This window comes from Lipotes vexillifer, unplaced genomic scaffold, assembly GCF_000442215.2.
Source record: "Lipotes vexillifer unplaced genomic scaffold, Lipotes_vexillifer_v1.1 scaffold477, whole genome shotgun sequence".
Taxonomy (NCBI): Eukaryota; Metazoa; Chordata; class Mammalia; order Artiodactyla; family Lipotidae; genus Lipotes; species Lipotes vexillifer.
The window spans coordinates 4,085,788-4,103,345 of NW_006770652.1; the positions used below are offsets into that span (position 1 = coordinate 4,085,788).

The 17,558-nt window shown below is 40.8% G+C and overlaps 2 protein-coding genes across 4 annotated transcripts in view; both read left to right on the plus strand.

The window, feature by feature from the left end:
• PPFIBP1 (PPFIB scaffold protein 1) overlaps positions 1-13,118 on the plus strand; it is a 70,773-nt gene extending 57,655 nt beyond the window's left edge. For all 3 annotated transcript variants that reach the window (XM_007446294.1, XM_007446295.1, XM_007446293.1), the window contains 11 exons: positions 984-1,134; positions 1,601-1,729; positions 3,592-3,742; positions 4,447-4,558; positions 5,410-5,498; positions 8,631-8,753; positions 9,302-9,427; positions 10,020-10,208; positions 11,924-12,103; positions 12,825-12,890; positions 13,032-13,118. In XM_007446294.1, the coding sequence (XP_007446356.1) occupies positions 984-1,134; positions 1,601-1,729; positions 3,592-3,742; positions 4,447-4,558; positions 5,410-5,498; positions 8,631-8,753; positions 9,302-9,427; positions 10,020-10,208; positions 11,924-12,103; positions 12,825-12,890; positions 13,032-13,118 (1,403 nt within the window). The remainder of the gene's footprint in view (positions 1-983; positions 1,135-1,600; positions 1,730-3,591; positions 3,743-4,446; positions 4,559-5,409; positions 5,499-8,630; positions 8,754-9,301; positions 9,428-10,019; positions 10,209-11,923; positions 12,104-12,824; positions 12,891-13,031) is intronic.
• Positions 13,119-13,287: 169 nt separating this feature from the next.
• REP15 (RAB15 effector protein) lies at positions 13,288-16,428 on the plus strand. Its single transcript, XM_007446311.1, has 3 exons — positions 13,288-13,317; positions 15,539-15,718; positions 15,874-16,428. Exons 1-3 carry the CDS (start codon positions 13,288-13,290, stop codon positions 16,426-16,428), a joined length of 765 nt encoding a protein of 254 aa, XP_007446373.1.
• The last annotated feature ends 1,130 nt before the right edge of the window (positions 16,429-17,558 follow it).

Genomic DNA, 17,558 nt, shown 5'->3' on the forward strand with positions numbered 1-17,558 from the left:
GTTGATGCTAGGAGGTCTGAGAGTAGCAGACTTGGATGTTATTGTTTTATGGCAGAATCAACTGGCATTGATTTATATCAAATGAAAAATTTATGAAGACCCAGTTCATTCTTCTCTCAGTGTCTGAAACATTACATTATAAATAGGAATACATTTCTTATATAAAGAATTGCCAGAACTTGGTAAACAATTTGATGTAAATGCCAAAGGAAAGGAGGGAATGAAAAGAAAATGACAAAGAGTTTGGACTGGAATAACAGGGAGAAAATGAGCTAGTATTTGCAATATGAAATACAAAAATGTAAGAGAAGACTCTCAGGAAAATTGGATGGATTTGTTGAGTCCAAGATATCCCTGGCACATCAAATTGGGAATATCCACAGACATTCAGATACTGAAGCTGGGGAGAGAGATTATTAGGCTCAGAGATTCTGATACCAGCTGCTTATAAATGAGCAAAGCCATCATTTCGTGCTGAGCATAGAGTGCGTGAGCTTGTCGAAAGATCCTGCAGAGGGAACCCAGGACAGAATCTTGGAGTGGAAGAAGAAGAGAAAACAGTGGTACAGCAAAGAAACTTTCAGATGACAGATCTAGGAGCATGTCATGTCAGGAAGCTAAAGGAGTTGACAGTTTTGGAGGAGGTAGTCAACAGTACCAAGTGCTGTAGCAAGACTGAGTATAATTTCATTACGAATTCAGATCAGTCAAGGAAAGAATATGGTTATCCTGTCCCACCTTCGAATCTCGAAGAAGTTGTAATTTGTAAGTTAATGAACTTGGTACACAATAGAGTAGCCTGTAGAGTGGAACATAGATTTGTGTTCCATTTTTAATATTTGCAGGGTTCTTTGTAAGTCACTGGTTTATAAACCAACAGACGAAGAATTCTTAACAGTTGCTTAAACCAAGGAGGTTAACATCTAGTCATGTTCATTCCATACTTTAAAATTCACCAAGTTTGTATTCTGTTCTTGGAATAGCTGAAACAGAGAAGGAGACACCCGAGCACTTAGATCTGGCTGGCGTATCGTCTCACCCAAAAGATTCACAGGGGAGCAGTCCCTTCCAGATATCGCCACCATCGCCAGGTTCCAAAAAGAAATCTAGGGGAATCATGAGACTCTTTGGAAAGTAAGTAACAGAGCTTTGTCTTATATGTGGCTCAAATGTAGGAATAAATGGAAAATTGGCTGAAAATAGTTACGAAATTGTAAGGCTTTTGTGATCCTTTTATGGATGGAGATTGTGATTTGGGATTCATTAACTCATTGAATCTCAGTTAAAGTTTAAATCTGAATGTCTGTGCTAACCATACGTAAGCGTCAGTTTAAATGCTCTGATTTGGGCTTCCCTGGTGGCGCAGTGGTCGAGAGTCCGCCTGCCGATGCAGGGGACGCAGGTTCGTGCCCCGGTCCGGGAGGATCCCACATGCCGCGTAGCGGCTGGGCCCGTGGGCCATGGCCGCTGAGCCTGCACATCCGGAGCCTGTGCTCCTCAACAGGAGAGGCCACGGCAGTGAGAGGCCCGCTTACCGCAAAAATGTTCTGATTAAAGTCGAAGGCTTCCTTAGGTCTAATGTGTTGTGTCTTCTTTTCAGACTTAGGAGAAGTCAGTCAACTACATTTAACCCAGATGACATGTCTGAGCCTGAATTCAAAAGAGGAGGGACAAGGGCAACTGCAGGACCCCGACTGGGTTGGTCTCGAGATTTGGGACAATCTAACAGGTAAGAACAGTCAAACGAATGGCTTTTGCATCTCTACCCAAGCATCAAGGTCTCGTGAACACCTGTGGTGTTAGTATTGACCCTGGATTAGACAGTCAAATCCATTGCTTACTGCTGTGCCTTGTGGAAGGCTCCATCATCTTTAGAGCAGTGCAATTCGGCTGTGGTTGGTGAAAAACTGTACAGAAGATGAGGGCTCTGTGAGCTAGGTGAGGACCCAGAGCTAAAGTATCAGCAGCATCTGTACTAGAATGGCTCGTGGACTTAAATTTTACATAGAAACAGTTATTAGTACTCTAAAGCATAGCTCTGGAAAGATCAGATAGCATAGTGGTTAAGAGTAGGTTCTACAGACTTGTGGTTGCCAAGGGGGAGGGGAGGCGGGGGAGGAATGGATTGGGAGTTTGGGATTAGCGGATGCAAACCATTATATATAGGATGGATAAACAACAGGGTCCTACTGTGTAGCACAGGGAACCATATTCAACAGCCTGTAATAAACCAGAATGGAAACGAATATGAAAAAGTAATATATATATAGATATATATGTATACCTGAATTACTTTGCTGTACACTGGAAATTAACACAACACTGTAACTCACCTGTACTTTACATTTAAAAAAAAAAAGAATAGGTTCTAGAGACAGACTGCTTGGACCTGATTTCTGGCTTCACCGCTTCCTACAAGCCGAGTGACCTTGAGCAATTACTTCCATGCTCTGCGCCTCTGTTTCCCATAGTATGAATTAGTACTTACCCCAAAAGATGATTGTGACAATTAAATGAGTTAACGTGTGTTAAGTATCTGGCAAATAATAACTGTTCAGTAAACATTAGTAATTGATACAGTCTGTGAAAACACTTAAAAGACATACATTCTATCCGAATTCTTCAATTTATCAAGACTGTGTCATGTTTTTATCTATTAAGACTCTAAGAACTTTTCCTACACCCTTATCACAGTTTAGGGCTCGTTTGGAACTGCTATGTTGATTTGCTCAACATAAAAGAGGGTGTAGTTGGCAAATATATAGCACAAATCATTGATACTAAATCTTTTAAGATGACAATGGGCTGGAAACCTTTTACACATGGTCCTTCCCACCCAGGCAGAATGCTGGGCACAAGTTTCATCAAGGAGGAAACTCTCTTTGGCCTTCTTAAAATACCAAACAGTCTCATTTGCCATATGTTCTCTTTGTACACAGTAGAGAACTTGCTTGTGCTGTTTAAAAAAGAAAAATTTTGTTCATTGCCACATTTTTTTCCCAAACAGGAGCACTACTTGTAAAAAACAGTAAAAGAAACTAACACAACATTGTAAGTCAACTATACTTTGATAGAAAAAAAATAATTAATTAAAAAAATAGTAAAAGAAAGCAGAAATTTGCTTTGATTGTACTTTCTCATACTCAGTGATGGCATATTGCCCCCTTCTCATTGACTGCCATCTGGAGAGAAACCGTAATTCTGCTAAAGTTAATTCAAATTAGACGTGAGTTTCTTTCAGTCTGGCCTAGTGTTTTCTCATTGTTAATTCAATCTTTAAACAACATTAGTTGAAAGTAGTATAATAACTTGAGCTGTTGGTTTAACTCAGTCTTCTTCTATAAAACATGTTAAATCATGATGAATCTTTAGTGGTTTTGTTTGACATGAAGACTGTCGTCTTACAAGGTAGCTTTCATCTCCAGTATCACTTACTCCACCAAATATGTACTAAAAATTAGGCTTCCCATAGTCAAATGTGTATCACCAGGGAATCTCCATGTCTGTTGAATATGCAGTTGTTCAGCCCTGATGGTAACTTAGTGGATTGGCTTTTAATTGTTTTTCATGCGATTGTTCATTTTCCTGTAGTGACTTGGATATGCCATTTGCCAAGTGGACCAAGGAACAGGTTTGCAATTGGCTTGTGGAACAGGGCTTGGGGTCCTACCTGAACTCTGGCAAGCGCTGGATTGCATCTGGCCAAACACTTTTGCAGGCTTCTCAACAAGATCTAGAGAAGGTGAATGCTTCTCTATTTTGTTTGCACAATGGAGAGAGAGAGAGAGAGAGGAATATGAATGTAGATTTGTTTTATATTCCAAAAAGGGGAGTGGGTAGAGCTAGTAAGTATTCTGGAAAAAGTTTGAGTTTCCTGCTTCATGCTTATTTTATCTCATGGACTTAAAGGGGGAGGACCTGGTCTTAATGATTCCTTATGAAACACTTAAGCCACTGGGCATTTTAATGAAAAAATAATTATATAGACATAATAATAAAGTTTCAGTTCATATTTCTCAAAACCATTCTGTGGTTTTATCATTGGTCCGTCTTCTCAGTGTAATATATGCAATTCAATTTCACTTTGCAAAAGGGAAGAAAAGAGCCCTACACTTAATGTCCAGCTATCTAACGTTTCTTCCCATTTAGTACAAAACATTTAGTACAAAATAAGGGTAGAATTTCTGTTATGCATGCTACAGTTCCTATCTCGCAAAGGAAGGAGGCTAGTGGGGAGTATCTAACATACCACTAAAACAATGGCAGTGGTCTTTCTAGGGGCCTTTTGTTCAGCAACATTTTACAGCCTGGGCTAGTATTCTGATTTAATGTAATTATTGGGTCTTCAATGCTGGCTTGATTTTCGAGGAATTTGCATCCTTTGCCAGTGGCATCCAGCCCATGTTGACAGAGTTGTAATGCCAGTGTTTCTTTTTATTAATTCAGGAACTTGGAATCAAGCATTTACTTCATCGAAAGAAACTCCAGCTGGCACTGCAAGCCCTGGGGTCCGAAGAAGAAACCAATCATGGAAAGCTGGATTTCAACTGGGTCACTAGTAAGAGGTTTTAAATTCATGAATGAGTGAATGAATGAATTTTATACACACATACACACACACACACACACACACACACACACACACACACATATACACATATAGCTGCTTTTTCTTTTTTGTTGTTTTGTTTTGGTTTTTTGGTTTTTTTAATAGATCTTTATTGGAGTATAATTGCTTCACATAGTGTGTTAGTTTCTGTTGCACAACAAAGCGAATCAGCCATATGCATACACATGTCCCCATATCCCCTCCCTCTTGAGCCTCCCTCCCATCCTCCCTATCCCACCCCTCTAGGTCATCACAAAGCACCGAGCTGATCTCCCTATGCTATGCTGCTGCTTCCCACCAGCCAACTTTTTTACATTCTGTAGTGTATATATGTCGATGCTACTCTCACTTCGCCCCAGCTTCCCCCTCCCACCCTATGTCCTCAAGTCCACTCTCTATGTCTACCTCTTTATTCCTGCCCTGCAACTAGGTTCATCAGTACCATTTTTTTTTTTTTTTTTTTAGATTCCATATATATGCGTTAGCAGACGGTATTTGTTTTTCTCTTTCTGACTTACTTCACTCTGTATGACAGACTCTAGGTCCATCCACCTCACTACAAATAACTCAATTTCATTTCCTTTTATGGCTGGGTAATATTCCATTGTATATATGTGCCACATCTTCTTTATCCATTCATCTGTGGATGGACATTTAGGTTGGTTCCATGTCCTGGCTATTGTAAACAGTGCTGCAGTGAACATTGTGGTACATGTCTCTTTTTGAATTATGGTTTTCTCTTTTTCATCACAAGAATGGGTGTTCTGTGGCTCATTAATGACACTCATTTCTATCCTTAGGATGGTTGGATGATATTGGTCTCCCCCAATACAAGACCCAATTTGATGAAGGACGGGTAGATGGTCGAATGCTTCATTACATGACTGTTGTAAGTAACTCACTCCTGGGGTTTGGGGGGGATAAGACTGTTTTTCTCTGAAAAACACAGAAATAGGGTAAACAAAATACAGTGTTTTCACAGTGATTCCGCTGGAGTTTGAAGGGGTTGTTTTAACTTGAGGAGAGGGGCAGGCATATTTTTCTAAGTTGAAGTTGTAGGATTTGGTGATTGCAATAGCCTTGGGAAATTTTGAAATCCTGATTTAAGCTACGTGAAACCTAATTGAAACTAAGTTATCCAGACAGTTGATTTTGTATACATTCAATAACATAGACTTTGAAGCGTACACTTTGAATGGGTGAAGTTTATGCTCTGTGAATTATATAAAAATGTTGAAAATGAGAGAATGTAGAATTTTGCAGCCCTGGCAGTTTCTAAGGGATATGTTCCTATAAGCAGTGACCACTCGAAAGGCTGGGACTTGTCATCCACTGGGACTTTCTTTTCCCTTCCCTTCCACTTTTGAGCGCTGTTTCCTGAAACCCCCAGCCCGTCTCACTTCACCCCAGTTCTGCTGGAGTTACTGGAGTAAAGCAGAGATAGGCCTTCACTTTCATTCCTTCATTACTGTTTCATATTTTTAGCCTCTGTCCAATGGGTAGAAGGACTTTTCCCTACTTTACGACAGTGGGGAGAGATGGGTTCCGGGAGAACTGTTTCTAGACTCCATGGTACTAGGAGTGTTCTGCCTAAGATGCTTTTATTTAAACGGCCTTTTGTGGATTCAACTACCACAAGTATCTTTTTAAAATAAGTTGAAAGTTTCAAACAGCTAACTTAACTTATTTAGGAATTTTTCAGTATCAAAGAAATTTGGGGTTCAGCTCATTTTCTTCTCCATCCCTGAACCACAGTCTGAACCGTGGTGGGCACATCATGTAGACTGAAGGTAAAATAACACCAGCATGTAGCATGTTGCATACTTACTGTGTGCCAGACACTCTTTCAAACACTTTACTCATAATTAATACTCAGTTCTCAGCAGTCCTTGACTTAGCACTCCATTATCCCCAGCTTTCAGATGAGGAAACAAAAGAATTGAGAAATTGGGTAACTTAGCCAAGTAGTAGGAAGTCATAGAGCCTTTGTGCCTGTTTGCCTGCCTATCTAGGTATGGGTATGTTCCTGTGGGAATGTGAGCAAATTAAGGCTGAAAATCACAAAAGGCAAATGTATAACCTTTGTGGCTATAAAAGAATAAATTACCTTAGAAAATTTGACCCCGGAAATCCTAAGTCACAAAAAGTCTGTTTGAAATTGGTATCCTGGATGGGATCCTGGGTCAGAAAAAGGACCTAGTAGAAAAACTGGTGAAATCTGAATAAAACTTAGGTTTAATTGAATTTTATTATTGTCTGTGTTAATTTTTTAGTTTTGCTGAATATCGTGGTTATATAAGGTGTTAACATTAGAAGAAGCTGGGTGAAGGGTCTGTGGGACTCTGTACTATCTTTGGCAACTCTTCTGTAAATCTAAAGTTACTTAAAAGATTTTTTAAAATCCCCCCTCAAAAATGCGTGTCTTGAGTTAAAAGAAATCCCTACTTTTAACATCCCTTAAACTAAAATAATGAACATTTTATTTACATTGTAAACATTATGCATAACCCACGTGGAAATGTTTTGAATGGGTGTCTCAATATTAGATTAAAATATGTTAAATGCCCTCTCTAACTTATCCTCAGGCACTGTTTTTAAGACATTAATCTAGAAAAGAATTCAGGAAATAATTTTTCCTCAGTAAGTAGTCTTAAGGATTTAAACTGTTTTATAATTTTATTTTTAAAATATCTCTGTAATAGGTTAACTTTTTTCCTGTATAAGAAATGTGTTCTCGGTAAGGTGTGCCTAAAATGGATGTTTTCCTTGTTTATTTTCTGGGCGTGTTTGGAAGTAGATTGGTGCTTATCTTGACACGGGCCCCCCACTCCCCCAAATCACCTTCTTCTAAAATAATTTGTTTTGGTGTGTTTGAAAAGTTCCCAGTAGCCACAGACTGGCGAAAGTTATTCCTTAAAGGAATCACTGGTGGGCTTCCCTGGTGGCGCAGTGGTTGAGAATCCGCCTGCCGATGCAGGGGACACGGGTTCGTGCCCCGGTCCGGGAAGATCCCACATGCCGCGGAGCGGCTGGGCCCGTGAGCCACGGCCGCTGAGCCTGCGCGTCCGGAGCCTGTGCTCCGCAACGGGAGAGGCCGCAACAGTGAGAGGCCCGCGTACCGCAAAAAAAAAAAAAAAAGGAATCACTGGTGATATATGTTGCTACATATAACTTCTTCATTTCTCTTCTCTCTTGCTTCTCACCAGAAGCTTTGCATTGATTAACATATAATTTTTCCAAAACTGTTCACAGCGTCTGCTAGATAAAGCACAATATTCTAGAACCAGAGATTTCTTGAGGCTGGGGGGATAGTATAATAGGAGCACTCTTCTGGTTTTCCCCCAAACTGTGATGTGCCTTAGCTCAGAAAACCAGCTCTTGGTCATCGGTGAACATTGCTTGCTCTCAGCTATCTGCTTTATCAAATCAAATCAAAGCAGGTCACCTTTTGTAGTGGCCTAGCGAGTGCTTTTCAAACTGTGTTTTTCAGAGCTGTGCAGTCCCACAGTCTTATCTCAGTGGAAGAGAGAGAAACAGGTAGAAGTCAGCCTCAGCTGGGACAACATGAATCTTGGTTCCCTTCTACTGTATACTGGGGTTCTAGAGAAAATTTTGTTCAGCACAGGAAAAAGAGTTCTGTTACTACATAAAAGCTTTGAAAATCCTGACAAGCCCTTGAGGCCTATTGTTAGAGGTGCACTTCTACTTTTTTTTTTTTTTTTTTTTTCCTTTCGTTATGCGGGCCTCTCACTGTTGTGGCCTCTCCCATTTGCGGAGCACAGGCTCCGGACGCGCAGGCTCAGTGGCCATGGCTCACGAGCCCAGCCGCTCCGCGGCATGTGGGATCTTCCCGAAACGGGGCACGAACCCGCGTCTCCTGCATCGGCAGGCGGACTCTCAAGCACTGCGCCACCAGGGAAGCCCCACTTCTACTTTTAATTGAGTTTTCTGAGGTTTCCCTGAGAAGGTTCTCCTGCTCTAGGTCTGCTCAGTGAGCGCCTCTTTTTGTTTTGTTTTGCAGGATGACTTACTGTCTTTGAAGGTCATGAGCGTGCTCCATCATCTCAGTATCAAGAGGGCCATCCAGGTCCTGCGGATCAATAACTTTGAACCAAACTGTCTGCGGAGGCGACCCTCTGATGAGGTAGCATCTGAGGTTGAGGTTTACACAGCATACACATCCCGTGCATGTGACTGCCCGTGTGGAGACACTAAGACCCGTTTCCTCTTGGAGCCTTCAGGGAAGGAAAGCGTCTGGTTCCCTCAGAGCCTCAAATCCAGCCTCATTTACTTCTTAGGCTTTGTCTTCCTATATTCCTTCCTTTTCCCCCGTGATGGTTCTACCTGTATAACTGAAGCCAAGGATTGTGTTTTAGTTTTCCTTCCTCCTTTCTTGGGTGTATTTTATTTTCTTGCCTCCTTAAGCCCCAAAGTTAAGTATCACTGTAAAGACTACCTTTCCTAAAGCACTGCTTTATTAGTGTGCAAGAAACTTAAAACTCTGGGACACAGATTCCTTAAAAGGGAATTCAAACTAGCAAACACCTTGTTACCTTTTTCTCTATCAACATTTGGTGGGATGTAGAACAACTCCGCTCCATGAGGCAGGATCTTCAGAATGAGCATGCAGGTTTAATATTTGGAACCCCATAGTCAGTGACTGAAGCTCTGGGTGGTGGTTTGTTCCCACAGAATAGCATCACCCCATCAGAGGGTCAGCAGTGGACCAATCATCGCGTGATGGAGTGGCTGCGCTCCGTGGACTTGGCGGAATATGCCCCCAATCTCAGAGGCAGTGGTGTCCATGGTGGGCTCATGGTAAAACTCTGTTTTCATTGAAAACCGACTTCTTATCATTGTGTTTCCATTAGTCTAATGAGTAGGCTCTTACCTGCTGGCTGGTCATGATCCTAAAGTCATCTAACTGAACTCTCCTGCAACATTTCTAGTGAATCTTTACTCTCAGAGTACTCTGTCCCATATTTTTTATTTATATCATATAACTCTAGATTGGATTTAAACCCATTTCTCTTTTATTATCCTCTTTCATGTTGGATAACATCTGGCCACTGGCTCTCACATGGTCATGTTTTAAAATCCCTGCAAAGATACGGACTATATTTCTGCACGTTGATGTTGTATAAGGAGTTGGCTCCGAAAGGTACCACTTCAGAGAGGCAGAAGCCCCAACTTTGTAATGCTTGGATGTCAGGACCAGCTCTAATTCTCACTAGCTTAGGCAAAACAAAGAAAAGATATTTAAATTGAAGATCAAAGTCCATAGTCTATCTCACTGGGCTGTTGAGAGGGCCATTGGAGATAACTAAATGAAAGAGCTTTGCAGATTATAAAGCACAATGCAGACATGTATGATACCTGGTGTCTTAAAGAATCTTAATTTTTCCTGTAGGTTCTAGAACCTCGTTTTAATGTGGAAACAATGGCTCAGTTACTGAACATCCCACCAAGCAAGACCCTGCTGCGAAGACATTTGGCCACTCATTTCAACCTTCTGATCGGTGCTGAGGCCCAACGCCAGAAACGGGATGCCATGGAGTTACCAGATTATGTACTTTTAACAGCTACTGCCAAAGTGAAGGTTGGTTCAAGCTCCTACCATTTAATAGTTGCCTTTAGCAAAGGCTCAGTTTTGACTGTTACCTGGCTATCCCATTTTCTGAGGTTTAATAAGTTTTGTGGATGGGTTGAAGGTAAATGCATCTTTAAGAGTAATTAGGAAAATGCATTTTTGAAGGTTTCCTTCTGGGGGGAATCTTTGCTCAAATCATTTATTTTATTAGAGTTAACAATCTAAGGAACCTGATGTTGGCTTCTATAATTGATGTTTTGCCAATGCAGAAAGCCCATGACTTGGGCCCAGTATTGATTGCAGTTATCCTATGGATAAATCAAGCATAAGAGGAGGATTTCTTCTCATACTTATCATTAACCAGCCTTGCAAGCTAGGAAAAGATAATTAAGAAATGATCCACAGGGCTTCCCTGGTGGCGCAGTGGTTGAGAGTCCGCCTGCCGATGCCGGGGGACACGGGTTTGTGCCCCGGTCCGGGAGGATCCCACATGCTGCGGAGCGGCTGGGCCGCTGAGCCATGGCCACTGAGCCTGCACGTCCGGAGCCTGTGCTCCGCAACAGGACGGGCCACAACAGTGAGAGGCCCGCGTACCGCAAAAAAAAAAAAAGAAAGAAAGAAAGAAATGATCCATAGTAGACCAGCAGAGAATGGGTATCTACAGATTTACCTGGATTCGTGGATCATACCAAATTCAGATCACTTTTTCTTCTTTAAATCACTCTTCCGTGAGCTCTTCTGAGTCCGTTATCTCAACTAACGGAATGTAGAGGTAGGGTTTATTGATTCCTCCACAAATGTGGCTCCTCCACAAACTTTTTTTTTTTTAAAACCACTTTACCTACCCGACACTTCCTCTTTAGCTCCCTTTCTCCCTTAAAAGATGTACCAGATTTAGGGGCTTTCCTGGTGGCGCAGTGGTTGAGAGTCCGCCTGCCGATGCAGGGGACACGGGTTCGTGCCCCGGTCTGGGAAGATCCCACGTGCCGCGGAGCGGCTGGGCCCGTGAGCCATGGCCGCTGAGCCTGCGCGTCCGGAGCCTGTGCTCCGCAACGGGAGAGGCTGCAACAGTGAGAGGCCCGCGTACCGCAAGGAAAAAAAAAAAAATGATGTACCAGATTTTAAACCTCTGAGAGATTCTGTTCTATTTAAATTCTCAGCGTCAGCCTGATCACCATCCCCTTTTAACATATAGTCTCAGGGACTATCCAGTGAAAAGATGGAGTTTCTCTTCTCTCACTGGAAATTCTCTCTCCAGTAGAGGGGATTTCTTTTCAGCAGTTACCAGTCCTGTTATGGAAGCATAACAGGCATACAGGATAATCATAGCCTTACCCCAAAAGAAAATACAGTAATGGCCATTTTCTTTTGCTGATCTTAGATTAGAAAACCTTGCAAAATTGAATTCAGCCCTGAGAAATCTCATTGCATTAAGGTCTATCAAAACTAAGGCTCTTGGCATATTTTGCTTTTCACAGTGACTACCCAGCTAGTTGGTATGAATAAGGAGGACAAGCTTAATCTTCTGAGAGTCATAATAAGGATCCTTTATCACATTTGGATGTCAGTCATATGCCTAGGATGCCTTTGTTTTTCTTATACCCACTTAATCATCCAATTGCTTTTCTCTGTAGTGTGAATAATTAAATTATACGTGTTATTGGTCCTTTGTCATATGAATTTTATCAAGTCCCTGGATGTTTTTGTTTGCTTTTCTTTTAAAGCCAAAGAAACTTACCTTCAGCAATTTTGGGAATCTGAGAAAGAAGAAACAGGAAGATGGGGAGGAATATGTTTGTCCAATGGAATTGGGACAGGCCTCAGGAGGTACATCTAAGAAAGGATTTAAGCCTGGTTTGGACATGCACCTGTATGATGAGGACGACTTGGACCGGTTAGAGCAGGTAAACGTAGCCCTATATACCTGTTTTAAAGTTCTCCCAGTATTGAAACACTAAATGAAAACTTTGTGCACTGTGTCTACTAACCAAAGACATTTTCCTTAAATGCCTACAAATAAAGATAATAATAAGATAAAAGCGAGCACTTAACAGATTGCTTACTACATCCCAGGCACTACCCTAAACACGTAACGTGTTAATGTTCAGGGTAATCCTAATACATGGGGAGTATTGTTATCCTCATTTTAGAGATAAGGAAACTGAGACACAGAATGGTTAAGTAACTTACACAAGACAGAAGAGCTGGTAGAATCACTGGCATTCTAACCTGCCCGGCTGGTTTCAAAGCCTGTGCTATTTTTACCTATGTTATACCGTCTCGGTATTAAGGAAATCTATGTATTAAAACAAGTCAGGAATGGACAGCTCATACTCCTTAGCCTTTTCAGTATGAGGGCATGCATCTGAATATTGCCTTCTAATTAACGGTCTGCTGGTGCCATTGTCAACATCAGAGCATTAGGCTACATGTGCCAGTAAAGTGTTTCTTCTCATCTTTAACATCCAGTTGCATTAGTGGGAGGAGATGCAACAGAAGTGTTCTGTTGCTCCTATCCAGTTCAGTACCACTTGCACTGTTTCTTCTTAGATTTGTGTTCATTTCGCTGTACTTTCCTTGAAATTATTGCAAATGAGTAGTCATGTCATGGTATGTTCATTGCAGATGGAAGACTCAGAAGGGACAGTGAGACAGATAGGCGCATTCTCCGAGGGCATCAACAATCTAACTGTAAGTTGTAAAACGAATTTCAAACGTTCTTCTAAAAAGAAGTTGGACAGTGACCCCAAAGGACTGCATGTGTAGTGGAGAGCGGGTGGTGCAGAGTGCGTGGCACTCGGTGTGTGTGACTCCCACCTCCTTGTCTTCTAGCACATGTTAAAGGAAGACGAGATGTTTAAAGATTTTGCTGCCCGTTCCCCCAGCGCCAGCATCACCGATGAAGACTCAAATGTCTGACCGCAGCACCTGGATGAGCACGGGGAGCCCTTCATCTTTGTTCCACTTTATTTCTCAAACAGTCACAGTATCTACAATAAGCAACAGATTGTATATTGTTCATCGTTCCCACTTCTCATTTAGAAGTGGAAATGGAAAGCAGGGAATAGGCGCCGATTCTAAAGTTGCCATGACAAATAAGACACTGGTGAACGAGAGTGTAATTGTTTTTCCTCTATTTAATGTAAAGAAAAAAAATCTGTGATATATTATATTTAAAGTGTTGCATTTAATATGAGTATTTTGCCATACTGTTTCCATCTACATTCACAGCGTGGAGGATTTGGGAAGCAGTAACCAGTGAGGGAATGATTTTTGACAGCACTGCAGCCCTTGAAGCAGGACGTTATATGCTTTCAAAATCAACATGTGGAATTTCTTTAAGCATTCAGTGTGCCCACTAAATGCCAGCCACACCTCCACGTGCCTCTACATATTGTCCCATTTTTATATATTTTTCTAAATATATGTATATACTTAGTACATAGAAAATAGAACTTTTATTTTGTGACATAAGGAAGATGGTAAAAAGATCACATTAAAAAAAATACAGTGATCAAAATTTTCGTATACCAGCTGGTTCTTGGAGAGGTCATAAATGATCTTTCTTTCTCCAAAACGGAATTTAATGATGTTGATCATTCAGACTAAATTAGCATATATGAAATACCCCTTCTTTGATGATACATCACAAAATTGTTGAATAGCTTTTTAAGAATTTCAACCTTAATCTTGGATCCTCTTACCTCATAAGGGAGAACTTGAGGGACATTTAAATACTATTAACCTGAATGCATTCAGAAACTCCCCCAAATTTTGTAGAGATAATTTCTGAAGAAACAAACAAAACAAAACAAAGCCCTTTACAGTATTAAGCTTCTTATCTTCCTCTTTGCTAAATATATCATTACATCAAAATACTAACAGTCTTCCTAATGTTATTAATTGTACATTTCTCAGGCTATTAGTGAATGGGATTTTTTTTAAAAAGCTGAATACTTGTCTGAATATTTTGTCTCAATCAGAGTTCAGTAACTCAAAGCCTGCAAAATTAGTTTCATAATGGCTATATTGTGATGATAAAATGCAATTCATGTTTTTCTGTAGCACAGGTCCCAGACATTCTTTATAAAGAAAATAGAAAGCTGCAACAAAAGCTGTTATTATTTTCTAGGGGCATTAGAAAGAATATTCTATTTTTTATTCAGTGCTTCATCATTACTCATGATAGCCAATGGTGGTAAAGACAGGTTTTCACAAATTGGCTTAGGGTGGGTAGTTCAGTATATGTCAGTGGACTTGCTTAATAAACTGTATTTGAATGTCAGTGGTATGATCTTTCAAGCTAACAAGTTACCAAGCTTTTCATCAAGGAACCTGTGATACTAAATTACTATTTATTCATAACTAAAATACTTCAATGCTAATAATAATCTTTTGCCCCCTATCATTCATTATTTGGTAACCGTATTGGACTCTTACCGTATTTGTGTTTTATTTTAATGTGAATATGTGTCACCATTTGAAAAACAATTTGTTATTCAAACCTGGTTAAAAATACCAGGAGACTGTTATAGATGCCAGGTATTCTTTATTCAGGACAGTGTAACATCACTGATGATATGTGATATGGTTAAATTTTTTTGATGATATATATTTTATTTACAAAATATTATGCACTGCTGGTATTACCATATGAAAAGAAATAAAGTCAATTGATAATTGCCTCATATTTTTATCATCTGTTACTTTCTTTTCCTTTGCTTGGAATAACCAGTAGCCTTTATTTCTGCTATAGAGAATAGTAACACCAACTCTTTATAGTTCACAAACTCCCATAAATCTGTTTGAGTGGGATTTATAGCATGTATCAACACATAGAAATTTGAGGCCTTTGCTTGAGAAACTTCTGTATGAAAGGAAACACAGACAGCTGAGCTGGGGGATGAGGACTCATGGCAGAGGGATATCAGAAAAGCAAAGGGAAATGACTTGCCTACAGGTTTGGAGAAGTTAGTTGTAGAAGGAAGTGAGTTCTATATGTATGGTTCTTTAAAGAACTAAGTACTATTTTTAATTAAACTAAAATTTGGGAAAAGCAAACATGTCTTAGAAGAGGTTACCAAATATTAAAAGTAGAGCGAATACAAGTAAAAGACAGATGGTTTTTTTGTGAAAGTTAATATCTCTAACTTAATAAACCAGCAGCAATCTGTATGAGTACAACACACCCAATAGGAAGACCTACATGTTTGTTTAGCTGTGTGTATATATGCTTCCCTGAAGAGTTAGAAAACTGGGACCGTGTTAGCAGATGTGACTTCACTGCAAAACTCTTACTCTGAGAAAGGACAGTTCGCCTGTTTGATATGCGAAAGTAGTGCCGAGTGGGTGCAGGGAAAACGGGGCAAAAACCATCGCAGCAGTTGGCTCTAAAGGACGGCAAAGAGGTTCTCGGCACCTGTGAGGTGGTCAGTGGAGCCATAGTCCGTGCAGCCCAGAAACTGAAGGAGTATCTTGGATTTGAAGACACACTGAGCAATCTATGCCCAGCTCCAAACACTCTCAATGAGATCTTCTTTTTTTTTTTTTTTTTTTTTTTTTTTTTTGTGTCGCACCCGGGCCTCTCACTGTTGTGGCCTCTCCCGTTGCCGGGGCACGAACCCGTGTCCCCTGCATCGGCAGGCGGACTCCCAACCACTGCGCCACCAGGGAAGCCCTCAATGAGATCTTCTTAATCCACTTCGTTACTTTCTGCCATGAAAAAGGCATTGACAACTGGCTTACTACCACCAAGATGACCAAGCACCAAGCCTTACTTTTCGGGGTGGACTGGATTTGGACCTTTTGGGCATCCGATAAGCAAATAAGGCTCCAGCTGGCAGTACAGACTCTACAGATGTCTTCTCTTCCTCCCGTGGAATCTGAGCCTTGTGACCCCTCCAATCCAGAATCCAGGGCAGAGGGGTCTTTCAGCAATAGAAATAGGTTTGATAAGCTGGAAGAATTCTGTAACTTGATAGGAGAGGATTGTCTGGGCCTGTTTATCATCTTTGGTGTGCCAGGAAAGCCTAAAGACATCAGACATACTGTTGTCCTGGACAGTATCAAACGTGAGACAGTGAGGGGCCATCTGCCGGGAGGGACGGCCATGGCACGATTCATCCTGGAAACTGAAGATTGTGTCTCCATCAGGGAACTGCTTGGAAACTGTCTGAGTAAGAAAGACGGGCTGAGAGAGGTGGGCAAGGTTTATATTAGCATCCTCTGAACTGGCTATGTGAGATGAGACTGGCCTGTAAGATAAAAAGGAAAAAAATACTTTATTTTAATATGTAAGTTCATCCTCTTGCATCATCCCCTCATGGGATTTCTTTTTACTCCTCTCCCCCGACCCCACATTGAATGAAAACCATCACCTGGGTCAGAACACCTTAGTATCATGATTATGGACAGAAAAAATCCTGCCTGTATTTCAGGGAAAATGTAACAATTTAGCTTAATCTTTCATTTATTATTCAACAATTAAAGTGGGAAGAGAGGATAATAAAGTCACCCTTAAAGTTCGACTTGAAAAACAAATTGTGTGTTTGATAGAGTAAGTCTAGCATTTGAAAGTGTAAAGTGTGTTTTGACTTCTGTGGGTGGGAAGTGGGTAGAACAGTTTAATTACATTTACAAAACCGGTTTCGTTTCAGGACTCCCAATGCAAAACCTAGCCTGGCTCTCTTCCTCTCTACCCTGATCCCACCTCATCCCAAGCTGCTTCCTCTGCACAGAGAGGACCTTGGTGGGATCCCTCTGGGACTCAAGTGTTAGCTTTACCTATGATTTAAACACAGTGACCCATTTAACTATCCCTCGTAATAATGATTAACATCTGTTTAGCATTTGCAGTAAGGAAAGTGTATTCGCATATAAAAAACATCTTTACTTAAAAGCCTGGGTAGGATTATAACAGCACTGTAGGGAAGGACACATAATTTTCCCTCTATGCTTCTAGAGGACAGAAGCAAAAAACAAAACAAAACAAAAAATGCTTAAAAGTGTACATGGAAGATCAATTCATTCCACATGATTATTAAATACCTATTACTTGGTAGGCCCTGTTCCATGCCCTGCCAGTCCAGCATTAAGAAGAACAAAGTCCCCACTCTCAGGGAGTTTTCCTCTTAATGGTGGAAGATAGACAATAAACAAGTACATGCACATATATTTTAAATGCATATTTAAATAAATGTCAGGGGTGGTATAAAGGAAAATTAAGTATGGGTAAGGGGAGAGAGAGTGAAGGAGATGCTATTTTATATGACATGGTTAAGGGAAGCCTCAGAGAGAAGGGGGCAATTTACCAGCGATCTGAATGGAGAGAGAGCATCAGTGCAGGTATCTGGGAAAGAG